The 21,822-nt window shown below is 40.3% G+C and overlaps 3 protein-coding genes across 6 annotated transcripts; all 3 read left to right on the top strand.

The window, feature by feature from the left end:
- Positions 1-119: 119 nt before the first annotated feature.
- Positions 120-4,013, top strand: LOC124298492 (dnaJ homolog subfamily A member 2-like). The gene is made up of 7 exons (XM_046750580.1): positions 120-282; positions 990-1,215; positions 1,341-1,416; positions 1,491-1,571; positions 1,748-2,007; positions 2,120-2,463; positions 2,614-4,013. The coding sequence occupies exons 1-7, from the start codon at positions 214-216 to the stop codon at positions 2,794-2,796; spliced, it is 1,239 nt and encodes a 412-aa protein (XP_046606536.1). The 5' UTR covers positions 120-213; the 3' UTR covers positions 2,797-4,013.
- Positions 4,014-6,399: 2,386 nt separating this feature from the next.
- LOC124298487 (zinc finger protein Xfin-like) lies at positions 6,400-15,188 on the top strand. 4 transcript variants are annotated; one of them, XM_046750559.1, is made up of 13 exons: positions 6,400-7,394; positions 7,570-7,617; positions 7,699-7,847; positions 8,145-8,668; positions 8,927-9,256; positions 9,367-9,567; positions 9,818-10,270; positions 10,395-10,868; positions 11,214-11,501; positions 11,624-12,061; positions 12,225-12,361; positions 12,448-12,560; positions 12,668-15,188. In XM_046750559.1, exons 4-13 carry the CDS (start codon positions 8,192-8,194, stop codon positions 14,710-14,712), a joined length of 4,956 nt encoding a protein of 1,651 aa, XP_046606515.1. In that variant the 5' UTR covers positions 6,400-7,394; positions 7,570-7,617; positions 7,699-7,847; positions 8,145-8,191; the 3' UTR covers positions 14,713-15,188. The 4 variants fall into 4 exon arrangements, with proteins under 4 accessions (XP_046606515.1, XP_046606516.1, XP_046606513.1 ...); XM_046750560.1 differs by lacking the exon at positions 7,699-7,847; XM_046750557.1 differs by lacking the exons at positions 7,570-7,617; positions 7,699-7,847.
- A 2,974-nt stretch (positions 15,189-18,162) lies between these two features.
- LOC124297620 (E3 ubiquitin-protein ligase UHRF1-like) lies at positions 18,163-21,692 on the top strand. The gene is made up of 8 exons (XM_046748840.1): positions 18,163-18,443; positions 18,998-19,584; positions 19,680-20,037; positions 20,156-20,344; positions 20,430-20,586; positions 20,666-20,864; positions 20,948-21,364; positions 21,457-21,692. The coding sequence occupies exons 1-8, from the start codon at positions 18,360-18,362 to the stop codon at positions 21,674-21,676; spliced, it is 2,211 nt and encodes a 736-aa protein (XP_046604796.1). The 5' UTR covers positions 18,163-18,359; the 3' UTR covers positions 21,677-21,692.
- Positions 21,693-21,822: the final 130 nt, after the last annotated feature.

The raw sequence follows: 21,822 nt of genomic DNA, 5'->3' as shown, positions 1-21,822 counted from the left end.
ACTATTCAAGTTAGATAGAAAAACCTCTAAAATACTTAGATAGAGTTAGTTGACGTCCAACCTGGTAGTCAAGGGCCATGTTTTGTATCCTGAGTTCGGTATCTCAGGTACGTCTGATTACCCAACGACTAGAGGATTTTGGCTTGTGCTCCGCCACGCCAAAGTCGGGGCCTTTTATAATTTCTCTGGGATTATTCGATTTTTCATCGCATAATGGCAGATAATAAACTTTACGAAGTACTCCGAGTGCCACGAACTGCCGGCGACGCAGAAATCAAAAAGGTAACTGCATCATTCCGACAGGAATTTGCAAAAATATTACCGCATTATCTTCTCGAGGTCAAACCTTGTTCCCTATTCTTCAACAGATAATTAGCACTCCACGATGTGCAACTTGACTTTTGACTAATCATTCTTTCGTTATTAACGGTTTTCATTACATAACGTTGTGAATCACTTCAATTTCTCTACTTATTTCCATTAAAATTATTAGCGTTTTTGTTCTTGAGTTGCATACTCGTTTTTCTGTGCCTTTTCCTGACAAAGAAACAATAAATTTTATTCTATGGGTTCTTAGAATTTTTCCGCATTTTACCGTTACCTTTAGTGTCCCTCTCCACCAATGAAATAGTTCAATAGCCACTACCATTACCTATGTTTTTCATCAACTCTCAATTCTGCAGTGTAAAACCTTATTTTTATGTTTAATTAAATCATTTTCATTATTATTACTATCATTATTTGTATGGCTATTAATGTTTAGCAATTTGAATGAATAAATCACTTCGATATGGAAGCTGAGCTGCGCAGATAATAAATTCATCTTTGTTGCTACTTCAAACAGACAAAGTATTGCAAATAATTTCACTGTACCTTCAACTATTTTTAAGTCTTCTTTGTAATTTTTATCCCTATGTCATAATTAAACATTAAATTTCACTAGGTGATAATATGTCACAAGATAGCCGTTACATTTGGAAAATTATCAGTCCTATAGAAAACTTGCAAAGGAGTTTCATCCCGACAAAAATCCGGAAGCTGGTGATAAATTTAAAGAAATTTCATTTGCTTATGAAGTCTTATCCGACCCTAAGAAACGCCAAATTTATGATAAACATGGAATAAAAGGTGTACAAGAAGGAGCCAGTGATGGATTTCCCTCAGATGACATATTTTCCCAGCTTTTTGGTGGCGGAGCCAGTGGTTTGTTCGGTGGTAAGTTTCTTCAATTTTGAACAATTTTTTAACCAACATTTACATGCTAAATTATTTAATCAAATGATTTCCCTTGTCTTTTTTGTGTCATTTTTTGATTCAATTTATACTGGATTTTTTTTAAGGACTGGGAGGTTTCGGCGGTGGTATGGGTGGCAGGCGAAAATCCCGTCGTGGTGAAGACACTGTTCATCCGCTCAAGTGAGTGTCTGAGAATAAATAATGACTAATGAAGCTTTATTCAAATGATCCTTAATCTATATGTTTACTTGCAGGGTAACTCTGGAAGACATGTACAATGGAAAAACTGCAAAGCTGCAGCTCAGCAAAAATGTGCTCTGTGCCGCTTGTGCTGGGTAACAATTCATTTCACACTTTCTTTAAAAATATTTTAGCATAATAATGTGTTATTTTCTACCTGACTTTAATTTTCATCATGACTAGAGAAAGTCTGATTGCATTTGAGAATATCTTTGGTAGAAAAATTTCTTTCCAGAATTAATATACATACTTATCTAATATATATTGTTAGGATTGGTGGAGCTGAAGGTGCTGTAACCACATGCAAGCAATGCCGCGGTTATGGTTACAAAGTTTCATACAGGCAGTTGGCACCAGGTATGGCGCAGCAGATTCAAGAGAAATGCACTCATTGTCAAACTACTGGTGAAATAATCAATGAGAAAGATAGATGTACAACATGTGAAGGCAAAAAAGTTGTCAATCAAACTAAAATCTTAGAAGTCCACGTTGACAAAGGAATGCGGGAGTCGCAGAAAATTCTCTTCAGAGGTAAAATTTTATGTAGATATTAGTTGAAATATGACCGAAATTTCTGAATAACGAACAAAATTGTCATAAATTTTTATGATCATGCAAAATATGACGTATTAATGTAATTTAGGTGAAGGGGATCAAATGCCAGAAGTACAGCCTGGCGATGTTGTTATTGTATTGCAACAGAAACCTCATCCAACCTTTGAAAGATCTGGGGATGATTTGATTATGACTAAAAGCATCGGACTAGCTGAAGCTCTCTGTGGAGCAAGTTTTGTAGTGCGTCATTTAGATGGACGAAATTTGCTCATTAAACATCCTGCTGGTCATGTGATTCGTCCTGGTGATGTGAAAGGAGTTGTCGGTGAAGGGATGCCACAGTACAGGAATCCTTTCGAAAAAGGGAATCTTTACATAAATTTTGAAGTAACTTTCCCTAAAAATCACTTTTGTTCCGAAAAAGTGCTCATGGTGAGTTTTAACTTTTTTTACCTTTATTCGAACGAACCATTAGCTATTCAATTTACTTTCTAATTCTGCCAGATTTTCTATCATAAAATTTGCACGTATGAAATGAGCATGTTCCTCTACCATTGGTCAACGTTACTATTTTATAAACAGGATTTAAAAACAACGCTTGGACCAAACATTCCACCCACCGTGGTGCCGCGTGATGCCGAGGAAGTGGATCTGCAAGAATATGATCCGACGCATCGTGATTCGTCAGGACGATCGGCAGAAGCGTACGCGTCAGACGAAGATGAGATGCATCAACATTCCGGCGTGCAATGTGCACATCAATAAAATTTATAACTAATTATCTCCACCAGTTCTTAAAGAATAATAAAATGATTGAGTAGCTAATCACTCGACAAGTAACAAGTCGTCAACAAAGAGGGTGGTCACCAAAGTCCTCGGACATTTTTAATACCGTCAAGTATCGTTCATTTAAAGAGGAGTAATTAAATGGTTGAGAATTAGTACAATTTACAATCCTAAATCAACGAAAAGACAAAAATGTCATAAATTGTCTATACCGTTGATTGCCACTCGTGAATAAGCAATTTCTCTGGTTTTTAAAATGTGATTGCCACACATAGATGTTTTATCTGCCTGCAATTTTATCTATTTTAGTTTTATGTTTTATATCTCATTTTTCTATCATCTTGATAACAACATGACTCGCAAAATTGTTCGTCATCTGTACCTTCAATGAATACTTTTCTTAAAAAAATCATATTAAACTTATAAACTACAACTACATCAACCAAAGCCGGAAATTGCAGTAAGCATAGCATCAGTAAAAGTATTCCGTCATGTACTGAAGTAGGTTGCAAGAGGCTTGATTCACAAATTTTCGATTTTTTTCTTATCAGAATATATTGATCACTTGCCACGAAGGCCATGCGCGATTTAAGTCGTCAATGTACAGAACAAGTGTTGATTTATTTTTTTATTTTTATTTAATTATTTGTTTCAGTGATATTTTAATTACTACAGTGACAAGTTTGTAATACAACCATTATAATGAATAATAATTGAATCATAATGCCAGAGATGAAGTGAAAAAAAACTTGCATGTGTTATTCAAATTCAATATACGACAACTTTCAAGGATGTAAGGAAGTGACAAACAAAAAAGAAAATCGCGAACGAAGTTCCAGAAGAACGAATTTGTATCATTCGAAAAATTCCCGACGTAGAAAATTATTTTATGTAATTGAATTAATCGAGGAAGTAAGAGTGAGAGAATGAGAGACTAGATAATTGCAAAATGGATGAATCGAGTATAAATATTGTGCAGTATGGTGAAAAAAATCGAGTACACTAGTTTTTCAGTAAATAGTCACATTTCACTCTGTACGCAGCACTCGTACACAAATAATTATCACATGTATCCATGTACATCATGTGTCTATAATGTAGATTAACCGTCGTCCTAATCGGCTTGGGCCGACATATTTATCAATTATTAGCATCAACTGCAGCCGTTTCAATAAAACGTATGCCTTGATCATCAAGTGATGCACCTTGTTCATCTCTTTTCCAGCACGCGCAAGGTGCGAATAGTTATTCAGAAAAATATTCCCCATTATACCAGCTAAGTGGATAAAATTATTTTGTGATTTAAAGGAATTTGCCTACCGGTTTGCGTTTCACTCACTCTGCTTATATAACTTCGTAAATATTTACTTGTTCGCTAATGAATTAAACAACCAGTAAGTTGGAGAATAATGGATGAAGTCAGATAAACATTATTCTTTAATATTTGTACCAAAAGTATTGGTAATAATCCGATTAATGGTGGAAATCCCACAGTCAGAAGATATTAAAGAAATTTCCGTTTCGTATACATCAATATCCCAGGAATATACCTTGTTCGAAGTCTATGCTATTGAATCCGCAACCGACTAAGGGACATGCATACTTCTTTCTTCCATTGAATCATTTTGTTACTTCATCGCTCTTTCAATCAGAGCACAGCCGCAAATAAAGACATGAATGTATGTCATACATCTTATATTATTCTTCTGCAACTATCTGAAAGGTTATACACCTGTGGAATTTTTACTTGGCTTCAGTAAGAATTCTGCTAGGTTTGTTGTAATAATCCTGATATTACTGCAGAACAAATCGTTCGTGAATCCAGTTAGTTAATCCTGCACACGTTACAGACGTAGTTAAAATCAATACTTGCAGTAGTAATATCAATTTACGGGAAAAAGAATTCCGACTATTCGTATCTGTATAAGGTAGATCAGTTCAATATAATTTGATTGTATTTCTTTATTTTTGCAACAAAATATGATGTCAAAACTTATAAGTTTCGTGACAGTATAAACGTTTCTCTTTCACAGGTTTGATATAGATAGATGTATTTCAGCATGGCTGATGTCACACAGTACCTTTTTCAATCTGCTGATACTTTGCTTTATCGACTTTGTTTTTAACGAAAAGGGAAACACGTGACCAGATCATTTTCCTCCTAAACTATTAAAATATAAATAACCAAAACTCAACGAAACTTCCCTATTAGAGGATTTTTTCAACCTGTAAGCACTCGGATAGATATACGCGTCGTGTATATACGGCATCGGAATCTCAGGCAATCAGGTAAAATTTTTTTCCATATTAGATAGAAAGTGTGAGCGTAATTCATTGCTCGTGATCAGTTAGGGGATCGTTTCTCTGTACTCTGAAGAGTTTGGGAATGTGTAATAGCGGTGTTGTACAAAGTAGAATACACTACATAGTTGACTCTGCAGTGTAAGTCTGACTTTGCACGATGGCCAATGCGTGTCCCTGGAATACTTCGGCGACGGACGTGCACGAAGATAACGGGTATCGAGCTAGGCTGTAGACGTAGGTACTTATTAGCCTTACGATAATCTTGTATACATTTATATGTAATACAGCGAAAGATACTTCTGATTTATAAATCACGTATTATAGGCGTATATGTATAAGTATTGCAATGTAAGATTGTACTGCCGCAATCGGCGTTCAAGAGAATATGAATCAGTCTGATTACATTTTGGAGAAAAATAATTATTTGGTAATTTTCGAAGACGGGAGAGCGTGCGTGCATGCAGCATATGTCGAATAATTATGGAAATCTTGTCTGTATTTATAGTTGCCGAAGGTCAGGGTATCGTTTCTAATTTCCACATCAACCTGTTCTGCTTTAAAATGTCAACGGCAATCTTATTACGAAAATAGTGAATATTCGATAATTTGCAGGAACAAAGTCGCGTTCGATATTATACGCATGCATGCACGTTCCTTGCACGTTGAAATGTCGATTCCATACGGATTCTCGCGCTATCGTCTCTCCGCGTATCTTACATGCATCTATATGCAGCGTTACTTCGTATCTATACCGTATTAGTGTAAGTTTAGTACGTATGTATAAAAAACAATATGCCGGTCATCACCGGAAATCCACGGCGAGGGTAATATCTCATGCAATCGCATTTGCGGTCAACTTTGGGGCAAGTCAGTTTTTTATTCTTCATTTCCTGCACCAATTTCTCCTGTCGATTGTCGGAATAATCATAACAGCTGCATGGTACTAGCCGCGTCATTTCCGGGCAAACCATTAATCGAAACAGGAAAAAAGGAGAGAGGAAAATGGCGACTAGGCGTTCGCTCACTGAATTAGTTCGCTTAGCCTGCACCGATGAATACTATGCTTCAAATCCGGTAAATCGGTGCTGATGTAGCTCAAAGTGTAGAATAAGTCTACCTTGATCATGGTAATAAATAAGTATATAAGGTCCTCTGACGCTATCGCATTTCGCGTCGGACCTGTCCCGTAGCCCGTAATATGCCCGTAGGTAAGTTGGAAGGGAGTGGAATTGCAGATGGCGCCCGCCTGCGCTACTTGGCCATCGGCGTCGTCAGTCATCCCGCATCCGGGAGGGGCTGACGGTGGGTTTCTTCACCGTTCTTGCAGAAACGATCGTCTCGCATACACAGTATAGACGTACAACACGTGCGCGATTAATACTTTATTGATTAATAAGGAGCTATTCGGAGGGCCATCGCTATTTTATTGTCCTGTTTATCCTCTCCTGATTATTCGCTGATTCCATCAACAACCTCGCGTCATTTTCTTCGCATAAATATCTCGCACTCCTCCGCCGAGACGGTCGTAGCTGTCGTAAACGCCTTGCGAAGCTCTTCGATCCGATGTATGTATACACGTGCCCCTGACACATGCATGGATCCAACGTGTATGTCATCATCGGTATACATTCATACTTACATCTACATGGACGCATATATATCACTATCCATAAAGTTGTGTGACCGAGCTCTCTATCTCTCCTTTTTTCTCCTGTTTTCTCCATACGTTAACACATTTATCGTCATTCTCTCTCCCTCTGGTTCTCTCACTCTCGCTCCCTCTTTCGTGCCAACAATTGTTTTCTTCAAATACTATAATCGCGATCGTCCGACGGCTCTTAAGCACTCGGGAGTCGGTGGCATTCTGTGCTTGCTTGCTGGCTGGCAAGCGTTGCAAGGCTGCAGGCTGCTCGGGACTTTCCTCGGTGGTGTGCGTGCTACCTACTACCTAGCTGTGTTACCCGCGTGCGCGAGTGTTTACACCGACGAACGAGACCCCGACGCACCGACGACCGACCGAGCGACCGCCTGCTGCCGCCGTCGTCGCCGCTGCCACCGCCGCCGCCGCTCCTCCTGGCTTTCCTCTAGAGTCTAGTGGCAAGACGCAAGAGGCCAGGGCAGCAAGCAAAGCCAAAAGCACACCGTGTAAGAGTTGAGCAATACACGCAACACGCCGTCACGACCTCGCCGTATTCCAATAGCAAGGTTCTATGCCAGGCATCGTTGACTATCAGTGAATAATAACTTCGAGGGTCCGAGTATCAACTAACAAGGTACTAAATCATGTAATTACTCTGCATTACCACTGTCCTTCCTTCTAGACAAATATGCACGTTCAACTCGGCACGTCTCGCTGCCACGTCTTTTGATTGTCAATTTATTTATTCTTCGGGGGTTTATCAACTCTTCTCTCTTCTACTTGGGTACTGTTTTGTGTGTACCGTGCAGTTGGAAGACGATATAACTACAGCACATCTTGGGTCTCTTCGGAAAGAGGTAAAGAGTGAAGGCGGGAGCGAGAAGAGAATAGAGAGTGAGAGTGAGAGCGTGCGAGTATATGGCTTAGCTGGTTGTTAGGTTGGAGCGAGTGAGACGCACGCTGTCATTCCAACCAGCGCGGAAGTCGCATGGATATTGGATGTTCGGCGACGTGAGAAAGCGGAGGAACGGAAGGTCGGAAACAGTCATGCAATGGCGGAGTACCAACAGCTATCCTTCAAGTTGCTGTAATTAATCCTTTGTGTTTGTAATGCTAATTATTTCTACAGATTATTGTACTGGCGCTATGTTGCGTAATGATCGATTGTTTTGTTGCAACCATTGTGACCGATCAGCGAGCCAGTTCAGGGAATCTGGTTCTCTTCAGCTTTGGCGTAATTTCGATGAATAATCGAATGACATGTCCATTTATTTGACTGGCATTTTCAGCTCAGCGAAGAATGGGAATCGGATGCGTTTCAAGAAACTGGCACTCGACCCCAGCAATTTGGAAATTATTTTTCTAAGAACCAGGATTTTTTCAGGAGTTGATAGGGGGCTACGAAAAATAACAGCCACGGAACAGAACAAGATGGCGGACTCGCTGCCCCGTTTGCGAGCGCTGCGTCCTCGACCTCAACCTGCTGTAGCGGCTCCCCCACCCACCACCGGACACCCTGCGAAAGAAAGAAACTACGAAGTAAATGTCGAGGACGAGGATGAGCCGATGGAACAGGACCAAGAGCGCGAGGACACCAGGAAGAGCAAGAGGGGAGACGTTTCGGATGATGAGCCAACAGCAATGGCGGATGAAGAGGAGGATGAGGATGACGCGTCGGCGGCCGTAGCGGCCGAGGAGGAAGAAGGGGAAAAGGAGGACGTTGATGAAGACGGCGAGGAAGATGACGAGGAGGGGAAATTGGTAATAAAAGAAGAGCCGACCGAAACCCCGCTCGTCGATACAGAGGAGGGGTCGAAAGCATACGAATGTACAACTTGCAGGACGGTCAAAAAATTTCCCAGTCTTAAAAGCTACCTTCATCACCTAAAAAAAGAACACAAGCAAAGGGTGAGTGTTATCAATCGCAGACAAAGTCCCAGAATTATTGAATTTGATGCAGGAACCCATTGCTACAAGAATTCGAATTATAAATATCGATTACGTGCAGTAGGAACAGTTGCTTACTGTACAGGCGAAAACAATCAGATCCTTCCTAGGATTGCCTATAGTTAGGCGCTGGCGGGGTGTCGCATACGTCATGTTCTTGCGCATAGGATCATTATTATTTTTACACAGCGAACTTAGTGATGAATAGCTCATTTTTAGGTAAGATGCTACGAGTGTCCCCATTGTGATTTTGTCTGCCAACACGCGAAAAAACTCCAGCGTCATTTTCGGGTTGCTCACGAGGATCTGCAGGACAAAATAGCTACGGAATCGGCCGAGAGAAGTAGATGTCCGATGTGCGCTCACGTTGCGGTAAACCAACGAGACTTGGAAACCCATCAACGCGTGCATCATTTAAAAAGGCGATTCTTTCGTTGCGCAAAATGCTCCTATGTAACGCACGTCCGCGCGAGATACACGAAACACGTCAAATATCACTCCATGCCTATGATAAAGTGCGATGCCTGCGATTTTCGGACTCCTTATAAGGTAGAAATAATTGTAACACTGCTATTTCCGCATATTATTGTATCGTCTTCCTTTATCAAAATATCTTCATTAAAACGTACAGGCAGTCTGACCATATTCTTTTTCTGCAGTGGAACTTGGATCGTCACACCCGAAATCACGGGGGTGGCGGAGCCTTTCAATGCCGTGCATGCAATTTTACTGCTGATATCAGGCAAAGCCTCACTGTTCACGAAATGAATCATCATGATCCACCTGTTGGGCAGCCACATCGAAAGCCGAACAACCCTTGCGAACGGAAACCGCGCAATAGCCCAAAACGTTATAATCAGGTCCGTATGCACGGAAACGGAAAAAGTGAAAGAGAAATCTTAGTTGTACTATCTATTTACACTTTTTTGCGCGGTAATTGTGTGCGAGAGTGAAATTTTGAGTCACCGAGATGATCAGTGCAAGTCTTTGACCTTTTAAATTTGAGCTAGCAATTTTGAAATTGGTTATTCTCTTGAGGTTTTATCTGAACAAACAAATTCGATAACAGCAAATCCTGCAATATTTTTATATGATAATTATTTCCGGTAGGTTGGAGCTAGCGACTTTCGAGAAAACCTTACGAAAACGTCGGGCAATTCGACGCCAACAAAGAGCGTGAGCCCAAGCAAGTCGGTAGGAACACCCAGGAAATCGGAAACTCCTGAGAAACACGATTTTATTGACGAAAGGAACAGTGTTATTGCTGATGCAGAATGCATAGCATTAAAATGTGAAGAAAAGGGGTGCCAATTCATCACAGCATGGGACTCTGAAATGCAAAGACATTTGGCGGAATCTCACGCTCCCTTCTTGATCTCTAGATCCAGAAAACCTTTACCGATGTTGATTCCACTAGGGACATCGAGTTCTCCGAAATCGAATAATGTCGGTGGGAGCGGCGGTAACACTACGCTGCTACGGGTACCGAGAGTGAGGGTCAGGCCGGAATTGGCGCAAATCGCACGAGATACGGAAATGGCGAGACTATACGGTGAACAAGAGGTACGTACCTTGTTTAAACGCGATTTATTTACCGGAGACAGGGCGTTGGGGAAGTTGATTAAATTTAGGTGTTATAAGAACAATAAAATCTATAGCGGAATAGTCAGATGAATTTGATCGTTAGAATTTAGCTACCAAGAGGGAGTTGAGTGGTAGCGGGGATTCGTTTGAAAAGAAGAACGCGTCCTTCTTTGACAAACTAAAGGAGCGATTGATGACGAGTACATCGAATAATGGAGGACGATCGGACGGTTCTATGCGCGGAAATGGAGGTGCAATAGACTTGAAATGCTGGTGTACTTTTGAAGCAAAGAACATGGAGGAATTGTCGAACCATCGACGGACACATCACGCCGCTCTTAGCGTTTCTCTTGGTTCCTCGAGGTGTCCCAAATGCCGTAGGCGATGTAAAAGTTCCGCCGATCTTCAAGCGCACTTACACATCTGCCAATCCGGTACCGAAGAGTCGTCAGTTAATGATAATTCACAAATTTACCTAGAAGATCGTCCGACCACCACTTATCGCGGAGAATATAGATTCCCGTATCAAATGGATTGGGACTCGAGTTTTACCGGACTCAATTCTTCAGGCTCGTCGGTGTGTAACCAAGACAATCTCGTAATTATCCTATGTTCCTACCTATCATCCTTCCTATCTACACCTATTTTGACATAAATTTTCTGATTAAACTTTTACTTTGGTGATAAGAAAGTCCTACCAAAACTGTATAAACTAACTTCCAAGATGTACTTTCACAAGTTTGGGGCTTAATTTCGTTTGCAAGAATAAAATAGAATGGCTAAATGTTTAGGTTTCCACTGAATAACCATACAACTAATTTTCATGTAATACGCAATTAGAGGGATTAATTGCGAGAAATTCTCAGCATGACAAAACTATATACACGCGCATTAGAAGATAGTAAACAAAAGATCTTCACAGGTGGAGAGTGGCTCGACGCAGCAGAGTGGCCGTCGGGTATTTAAATGCCCCCACTGCGCTTTCTGGGCATCTACAGCGTCTCGGTTTCACGTCCACATAGTCGGCCATCTAAACCGGAAGCCGTTCGAGTGCTCGCTGTGTTCTTACAGGTCCAATTGGCGATGGGACATCACTAAACATATAAAACTTAAGGCGGCTAGAGACCCTGAACATGCGGCCGCCCGGGTTCTTATGACGGATGAAACGGGACGTCGCAATTATTCGAAATATAATAAATACCTTGCGCAGGTCAGCCTCCTTTTATTCAATACTTGTTGTTTTATAAGGACAGTGACTTTCAAAGGTTTTGATTTACGAGAGCAAGAGAACTGTGGCGAAAGTGACCGTATTAATGATCGTTTCGATTCCAGGTGCAACAACAGCAGCTACAATTATCGGATGAACATTGCATTGACGAACCACCGTCAAAAATGATGCTGACAGATGAGTCGGAATACAGACAACCACCGGAGCTAACTCCAGCTCCAAATCCCGTGTCTATAGCTTTTAATTCGTCCCTAGAAGTTTCTACACTACCTTCCAGACCCCCACCTCCTCTAAAAGCAGCAAACCGTAACCAGGGTCAGTCCTTGTTAAAGAGTAATCCCGTTTCTTCTGTGCCTACCGCTAGCACAGTCTTGACAATATCTGTTCCCACTACAACTACTGTAGTTAATAACTCTGAAGAAACGAAACGTACATTATGGAAATGTAAAAGATGCAACTACAGAGATTCCAGCAAGGATGCAGTTTTGTTACACGTCAAGTCTCACTATGAAACTTCTATACAGATATCTGATAACGAGAAAGTGAGTAATTTGATTTAATTGTAGGTTTATAGATATCTTATCGATCGATGATCATCATCCAAGTTGACACAGAATTAAACTTGACGTTGATGACAACAATGTATAGTTTTATGCTAAGACGAAACAGGCGTATTTACCACAAAATTCAACATTAATTTTGTAGAAAGTTTACGGATGTGGAGATTGTCCGTTTGCGGCATCTACTGCTGCCGCTCTTGCTGCTCACCGCGATCATCACCGACCAAATCTCGGCGCGATTTTTAAATGTTACCTCTGCCCGTTTTACGTCAGCACCAAAGCGTAAGTTACGGATCAATATTAAATTTGTCACTCAAGCCTGAGCGTATTGTTTTAACATCTGAAGTCTGTTTGAATTTATTTCTCAGAGAACTGTTAGAACACGCAAGGCTTCATGGGGAGGAATTAGCGGCGGAACATCAGCGAAACATAGAGGCGGAGAGTTTACCGGCTAAGCGGAAGTTTCAACGTATTTCGTCAGGTATGGTGAAAGATACTTTTGCCATAAACCTCTCTCAATATACATTATAAAATTATATGAGAAAATGACGTAATTGATATGTTTTTTTTTACACGGGACATCATTAGAATCTAAAACAAAGGCTGATGATTCGTCCGTCGAAGAAATAACCGGAGTGACTTCAGCGGGTTCGTCGGATGCAACTTCTTTGAGATCTAAGGCAAACGTTACGGGTGGTGTCCCTCCTCCTTTATTATTGGACACTCGGGCTCTTCCCGATGCGCCTTTGGTTTGGGTTTCTCGTCCCGATGGGACTCTGACGAAGATGTTAAAGTGCCGACACTGCCCTCACGTTGCTTCACGCCGCGCCGAAGTACGGGACCACGAAGGAATGCATGTATCACCGCCGAGTCAAGGACTCTTGATCAATTGCACAGACTGTAATTTTACGTGCACGCGTCGCGACGTTATGGAGTCTCACACAGCCATGCATTCTGGAGTCCTGGGTACTGTTCACTGCCTGGTAGATGAAGGGCGACCTGATAATCAGCAACTCAATGACCTAGCCACGCTTTTGGGACTCGCCCAACCACCGGTTCTCGGCCCTGAACCCGATCTACGAGACTCTAGACTCGTACACTGTTGCGGTAAATGTCCAGCGAGATTTCTCTGTGAAAAAGAACTACGCATTCATTTGAGGTACCACTCGACAGAGTTGGCTTATTCCTGCCAATGGTGCTCGTATGCTGCTAGACAACCCGCCCATCTTTTGGCACACCAAAAAGCTCACTCTCCTGAATATCAGGAACGAACTCGGTACCTTTTGTCATTATATGGTCACTCGCAAAGACATCCACCTCCGACAACGGCTTGCGTTGAGGCGAATAATCATTCTTCTTCAGCGGCTGGAATCGGCGGCGTGGCTTGGATCGTAGTTGAAATTAATTCCAGTCCTAATGGTGGAAATTCTAATGAGAACAATCAAGAAAATGGAAATCAAGTTTTCACGTGCGCTAAGTGTCCGGCACGATATTTTAAGCTGGATGCTTTGGAATACCACATGACCTTGCATGGAAAAAATAATAAGTTCAAGTGTTTGGAATGCGATTATTCGTCAAAAACCGCTCAGAACTTGGCCAAACATCAAGTCGTTCACCGACTCCGTGCCGAATCAAATGAGACCACAGCGGCACCTATTGCAAATAGAGTGCCGCCACCTCCAGACCCACAATTCGGTATTTTAATGCGCGGAAACCCTAACTTCGTTTATCCAGGATATTTGAGAAATGGACGACTCAAAGAAAAACGCTATAAGTGCCATAAGTGCCCCTCCGCTTTTGAAAAACGCGAACAGTACAGAGTTCACTTGACGCTTCACGGGGCGAAGCAACGATATCGCTGCGATACCTGCGATTATTCTGTTAAATATTACGCAAACTACGTTCAACATTTAAAGAAACATCAAGCTAACGCTGAAGCTCAGGCATCAAAACGGCAGTTGGAGGATGATGCAATTTCTGTTGATAGCGATGTTGTTGCAGAGCCACCCGTCATTTCAGTTACAAGACCCGGAAAATCTTTGTCTAAGCCTTCGGTAGTTACTTCCGCAACGGCCACTACGGCCACGACTTCATCGGTTAATACGAGCACAATAGTAGTTTCTAATCAAGATAAACAATCGTTAATATTGATGCAAAGAAAAGGAACTCTGGTAGGGCCCAACGAAGCTGACGAAGAGTCTATACGTTGTCCGAGTTGCCCATTTGGGACCCCTGATAAGGATGCAATGGATGCTCATAAACGGAGACACGGAATCGAGAGAATGACGCCGCCTTGTCCTCATTGCGATTACGTTCCACGGAAGGACGAAAATGCCAGTGATCACGTGCGACTTCATTTTACAAGAATGTATAAACCGGAATCTTACTTAATAGCGGAACTTTTGGCTCTGCGGGTACATCCTCTGAAAAAAACGAAAACTGGAAGGCAGGAGAAATCCGATGAAGAGAGTGAAAAGCTTCTTTTCAAGGAATGTATGGATGGAAGGTTTCTTCCTGCAATAGACACAATGCCCTTGCTACCTGCGTCACCTTCTACTTCTACCCTTGCCCTTCAAGAGAAGGTCATTGTAGATCCGAATACGGGTGAAGCTAAAAAATCCGTTTCAACATAGAATTAAGAAAGTATCTTTTTCTTGTATTATTGTTATATCGATATTTGCGGAACAAACTTGGTATAACATCTCATAACATTCAGAATAACTACGCATCACTACGGTACCCACGGTACATTGTTCAAAATATGTTGTTGATTATATTTAATCATGGCTGAAGCCAGTTATACTTATGTAAATCATGTAAATATTGGTACAACGAGCTTCCTTGCTCGAGTGTTCTCTATTGTTATTCAGTTGATTTGTTTTCTTTTCCTTAATCTATTATGAAGATTTGTTGCTCATTTTATAACTTATGTTTAGCTCAGCACTGATTTTATCTCACCGAGACAGTTCAAAGCTTATCAAAAAATAATTATTTTATCTACCCTTACCCAACGCGGTTTCATCCGTTACAGATCATGCTTTGTAAAAATAATTTTTCCGTTACTGTTACTCATGCATCTGAAAAATATAGGTTGAAAGTTTGGTTGAAACATACATTTTTTTCCCTTAGCTATTTTCCGGCATAAATGTATGTACGAAAATTGATGTTCCAAAGCCGCTTACTGATTTCGGTATTTTTGCGCGCACGAACGATTTGCCTGCATGAATGAGTAGTGAAGTACGGCGTATTTATACGCTACGCGTAGACTGTGAGCACGCACAAACATGATTCGTCGCTCTTCGGTCCGTCAAAGGGTTTTCGAGCGAAACAGCGCTCGCGATCAGTTGGGACGTGTTTTTGACGACATCGTGATTTTGACTGGCCAGTACGGTTACCACGAATGGTTTGAGCACAATTTTGCGCGTACGAACACGTTTTTTCAACAACGAAAAAAGGTCTTACGCACGAAAGTTTATGCGGGCAAACTGTCAAAATCAGGATCCCGTCAGAGACACGTTCTAACCGATTGTGAGCGCTGTTCCGCACGAAAATCCTTTGATGGACCGTCGAACGAAAGATTGTGTCCGTGCGTGCTCAACGTCTGCACATACACACAAATACGCAGTACTGACTGGCTAGGGCATTCGTGTACGGGCTATTCCCCGTCAACCGGATCAGTCATCTCTCAGATATTTTTTTAATTTGGCATGTGGATTGTGTGGGGGGAGTTAGATTTTTGTGCCAAAGCGCGAATCTCATAATGCAAAATTCGATTTTTTATTAACAATAACAAATTAGACTCCCATTTTTTTCAAAAATTCATAACTTTGGCAAAAAATTAGATACAATATATTTTTTTTTTCAAATTACGCGGAAAGCTCTGTAGAATTGAAAAAAAAAATACGAAATCGTAAAAAAAGTTGTTATCAATTGTTTATTTAACAATTAATTTTTCAAAGATGTTTAAAACAGTGACTGAGACGATAAAAATTTTTTTTTAAAATTCTGACATGTTCCTTGAACTGTACTACAACCTGTGAATTAATTCCAGAGGGGTGTTTTTTTTGGTTTTCGAGTAAAAAATCATTAAAGGTGTCGATGCGCATGAAATTGCGGCGCGCCGAGTCTCTACGTAATGGCGGGCGGCCGGTTGCCGTCCACCGCTACCCCGCGGTGGCGTCGCAGCGTTATTTTAGAGTCATTTTCACGATATAGGACATGATTGAAGAATCTGAAAAAAATACTGTACCTTCACAAGGCCTGCTCGAAGCGATAAGTGAAGTTTCAAGAATGTGTTTATCACCGTTTTTTTATTACAGAGATTCAAAATAACGGTTACACACCATGAGAGTGCACATAAATGATAATAATTACATAACTTGCTCCTTATTTTAAAATAAAAACACATTCTTGAAACTTCACTTATCGCTTTGAGCAGGCCTTGTGAAGGTACAGTATTTTTTTCAGATTCTCCAATCATGTCCACATCGTAAAAATGACTCTAAAATAACGCTGCGACGCCACCGCGGGGTAGCGGTGGACGGCAACCGGCCGCCCGCCATTACGTAGAGACTCGGCGCGCCGCAATTTCATGCGCATCGACACCTTTAATGATTTTTACTCGAAAACGAAGAAAAACACCCCTCTGGAATTAATTCACAGGTTGTAGTACAGTTCAAGGAACATGTCAGAATTAAAAAAAAAATTTTTGATTGTCTCAGTCACTGCTTTAAACATCTTTGAAAAATTAATTGTTAAATAAACAATTGATAACAACTTTTTTTACGATTTCGTATTTTTTTTTTCAATTCTACAGAGCTTTCCGCGTAATTTGAAAAAAAAAATATATTGTATCTAATTTTTTGCCAAAGTTATGAATTTTTGAAAAAAATGGGAGTCTAATTTGTTATTGTTAATAAAAAATCGAATTTTGCATTATGAGATTCGCGCTTTGGCACAAAAATCTAACTCCCCCCACACAATCCACATGCCAAATTAAAAAAATATCTGAGAGATGACTGATCCGGTTGACGCGGAATAGCCCGTACGCAAATATGTCAAGTCTGTACGCAACTTCATGAATTTCTTTTAGGTAGATCATGACTATAGAGTGTCGTGAATATCGTTGAAACACACCCTTCTAAGCCATATGGTCACATCTGCGCCAACACGTACACAACTTTTGGGTGAGCAGCATTTGTGTTTTACGCTCGGCTCAGGTAAAAATTGTACATGTGTTGGTGCAGGCAATGCCCGTACGGTTTGGAAGGGTCCGTTTCAACAGGTATTTACGGTATATTTTCACGTCGTTTCGTGTAATATAGTGAATACTTGTCTAGTTTGGAATTTGGATTTTCGCAGATTATGAGCATGCGGGTATACCTATTATTTGTTCATAATAGGGTCAGAACGATAATATTAATAACTGTGAATACCAATCATGCTTACATTTGAAAAATCGTAAAAAATGAGTTAAATCGTGAATTGAAGGAATATCCTTAACGCCTTATTCGATTTATTTCTGAACTCTGTGTGGCTCGTTTTGAGAGCGTGTATCATAAATTGTACGTACCTTTCTCACCGATAGCTGTACATGCTAGAGTTGTTTAGTCTCTGTTGATCGAATGGTAACAATTATCGTTCACGATGTTTCTTTATCTTCATTCAGTTTCATACTCTACACGAATCTATTTCGTTAAACTCATTTTTGAGGAATTAACATTTTGTTCATCAATCCGATCAGCGCAAAAGAACCTTCAGTTCGATTTGGCAATTCGGAGTCATTCGTATTAATCCAGGGCAATCTCAATTCAAATGGGTTCAGATCATCTAATTGAAGCTTCAGCGAAGAGAAGGTGTTTCGAATATGAAGTTATTTAATCACAAACTTCGTGTCTATGATGTAATTTGCATTGCTGTGCGTGGCGTAGGCTTGGTAACTAGGCTGACGTCACTAAGCCTACCAGCTTTCATGCGAATGAGCCTTGAGGGGCAGGTGGTCGAGGAACAAAGATTTTCCCGCCAAATTTCCGGTATTCATAATGGCGACCGTTAGGCCGTTGAACGTGTCATAGCGTCGGCTAACAGGGAGAGGGGACCGCGGGGCAAATTCCTTTAGTCTATGCCTGCATCGAGCTCTGCTTGGTTGGTATACTGTCAACACGTTTTAACGGGGTGTTTTTTTTATTTTCTCCGAACTAAGTAAACATGAACTAATGAATCCGGTTCGTGACCGTTGTTTTTTTTGCACCAAATTTTTGTTGAAAATTATTTCGAAAAAATGTATGTTCAAGTGAGAAGTATTAACGGCGAGAGAAATGTCGTTTTAAACATTTCGAAACTAACGACTGTCGATGAATTCAAGGTAATAAAAAAAACCACAATAATATTATGACAATAATCATTCTTAACCAACAAACGAGTATTATCTATATTGCCACGCGTACTTAGCCAGTGATAAATATCAGGAACAAGGTAACCTCACTCGGAAACTTTCACAAATTTTGCTAAAGAACAAAGGGATGTGGTCTGAGTTGATATTTATTTCTCGATTCCAAACTTCTCAAGAGCTGCATAAGGCTGCGAATATGGTTGATCATAATATTCCAATTATAGTTCACGATTCGTAGTAATCCAGGTTGTTCGCTTATTAACTAAAGTCACCAGGTGTTAGAAAAGCCGTTAAATTTCAAATGAATAGGTCATCCAAATGCGGAGAGTAATTTTATCAGTCCATTATCAAGCCGGAGCTTGAGATAAGCAGCTGTATTTATTTAATTTGGCAAATATCTCAAACGAATGCGACCTAATTAACAATGTTAGCGCGATATCAAATGAATACATTACTGAGGCTTTTTTAAATTTAATCTTAATCGAAGCTTCATGTTCCCGACACCTGTTGCAATAATTTTTTCTCAGGCTATGGTTGCAAAGGAGATGCTGGTGCAGCCAGAATATCAGCGACTATTTTATCGTGGCAAACAGCTAGAAAATGGCTACAAACTTTTCGACTACAATGTTAATTTAAACGACGTTATTCAATTGATGGTAAAAGCTGTTGCTGACGAATCGTCTGAAGAAAAATCCACAGATAGCTATAGCGAGAATGAAAACACCGATGATAAAGAAGAAATTGAAGACAATGCTGTTGAGGCTGAAAGTCGATACTATAAAGTTGGGGACTCCATAGACTGCATGGATCTGGTTTACGGGGCTTGGTTTGAGGCTAATATAACCCAAATACTAAAGAGAGAAAATAATTTAGTATACCGAGTGAAGTGGGATGCAGAAGAGGATGGAGATGCTTTTGACGTCGATGAAAAACATATCAGACCTCGTGCACATAGATTAATAGATTTTGGTGATTTGGAAATTGGCCAACGTGTCATGATTAATTACAATATTGAATTACCCAGGGAAATTGGTTATTGGTATGATTTGAAGATTGTCAAGATACATAAGACTAGAACAGTAGAACAGTTAACTGGCACATTGTATGTAGGAAGGTAATTATATATTTTACATCAAAGATGTTACAGAAAATTGTAATCTCATAAAAAATTGTGCTGCTTATCCAGAATACATTTTTTACTATCTACAGAGATCGGCTGCCTCTTGAAGATCGTAGAGTGAATCCAAAAGGTGAAATTTTTGCGATAGAGGAACCAAAGTTAATTCGTGATCGTACTCAGGAAGAAAATGAACAGGTCCCAAACAGCGGAACGAGGCGTAGAATTCCAGCTTATTGCGCAAGCTGTATGGATAATCCAGGTAGAGACTGTCGGGAATGTGGCTGTCGTGTTTGCTCGGGTAAAGAAGATGCTCATCTGCTTTTATTATGCGACGAATGTGATTGTGCCTATCATCTTGGCTGTTTGAACCCACCTTTAACTAGTATTCCTACTGAGGATGAATGGTACTGCCCAGAATGTAAAAATGATGAAAATGAAATAGTCAAGGTAAACAGCTTGTGAGATTACTAAATACTTTGAAATAAAAAATGATGTATATTTCTGATGTCCGTTGTTGCGATTTACAATCTTTTCAATTTCTTTTCAACTTTCCATCTTCTTTTAGGCTGGAGATAAACTAAAGCAGAGCAAAAAAAAATCAAAAGCAATAGGAGGCGAGCAGGATGGAAAACGTGATTGGGGAAAAGGAATGGCATGTGTTGGAAGAACTAGAGAATGCACTTTAGTACCTCCCAATCACCGAGGACCTGTACCTGGAGTAGAAGTTGGTACTTGTTGGAAATTTAGATTGCAGGTAAAAATCATTTTGCTCTTAAAAAATTTGATTGATGTGACGCCATATGAACCAAAACAAATATGAGGGTTAAATTTATTACTAGGCATCTGAAGCAGGAGTACATAGGCCACATGTAGCTGGGATTCATGGGCGAGAAACAGACTGTGCCTACTCGCTTGTTCTATCAGGTGGTTATGAGGATGACATTGATAATGGGGACGAGTTTCTTTACACAGGCTCAGGTGGTCGAGATCTCTCAGGTACTATTCAATTGAAACTTCTTGTACCATAAGTGACAATCATTGTTTAGTTGTATAATAATTCAAAAAACTTGTAAAGGAAACAAAAGAACTGCTGAGCAGAGCTGTGATCAGACATTAACACGGATGAACAAAGCTTTGGCCTTAAACTGTAACGCGAAGTTAAACAACATAGACGGTGCTGAAGCTAAAGATTGGAGAGGTGGAATTCCTGTTAGAGTTGTACGCAATTACAAGCTTGCTAAACACAGTAAATACGCGCCAGTGGATGGTAATAGGTGCGTTTCGATAACATAGATAAAATAAAACGAAGTCCTTTAGGATTTTGATTTAGTAAAAAAATTTTGATTATCCTTTCCAGGTATGATGGCATATACAAAGTGGTTAAATATTATCCACAAAAAGGTAAAAGTGGATTCAGTGTATGGCGATATGTTCTACGAAGGGATGATCCTGCACCTGCTCCTTGGACTCGAGAAGGCAAACGCCGCATAGATGCTCTAGGTTTAGAAATGCTTTATCCGGATGGTTACTTGGAAGCAACCAAAAAGGCAGATGGAAAAAAACGCAGTAAGCGTGGTGCTCTAAAAGAAAGTAACCCTTGTACTTCTGACGAGGAGATACCTGCTGAAAAGCGACAAAAGAGGGAGGGCTACAGGCTAGAAAAAGACCTGTTTGATCTGATAAGGAAAGATGAAGTAAACACAAAACTTTGGGATGAGTGTCGGACAGTTTTGCCTGAAGGAAAAGTTCCGTTCTTACGACGTGTTTCCGAAAGGTAGGTCCAATTGATCATATTTTCTAACATGTTCAAATATTCTACATTAATATTCAAATTGTAATCTAATTCGTCAACTTCTTGTTTTACAGATTTATGTGCGTTTGTTGTCAAGAGATCGTTTATCGTCCTGTAACCACACCTTGTGCTCACAACATTTGTTTCAGCTGTTTGAAACGTAGTTTTTCTGCGGGAGTATATTCGTGTCCATCTTGTCGTCACCCTCTTGAGAGTAATTACCGAATGATAGAAAATGAAACATTAGCTTCTGTACTGCTTTCACTGTACCCAGGTTATCAGGCCGGAAGATAACAAAAGGTTCTTTAAACGACATTGCAAAAAATTGACGAATAATGTCTTGACAATTCACCGGAGTCGTGATTACTTAAAACAATTGCTAATACTTTAAATTCCGTTACTGACGATACATGCGATACTTTTAATGGAAAATTGCTGTG

The sequence above is a fragment of the Neodiprion virginianus genome, chromosome 2 (genome assembly GCF_021901495.1).
Source record: "Neodiprion virginianus isolate iyNeoVirg1 chromosome 2, iyNeoVirg1.1, whole genome shotgun sequence".
Taxonomy (NCBI): domain Eukaryota; kingdom Metazoa; phylum Arthropoda; class Insecta; order Hymenoptera; family Diprionidae; genus Neodiprion; species Neodiprion virginianus.
Note: the sequence above shows the minus strand (reverse complement) of the source record. Positions and strands in the feature narration are given on the sequence as shown.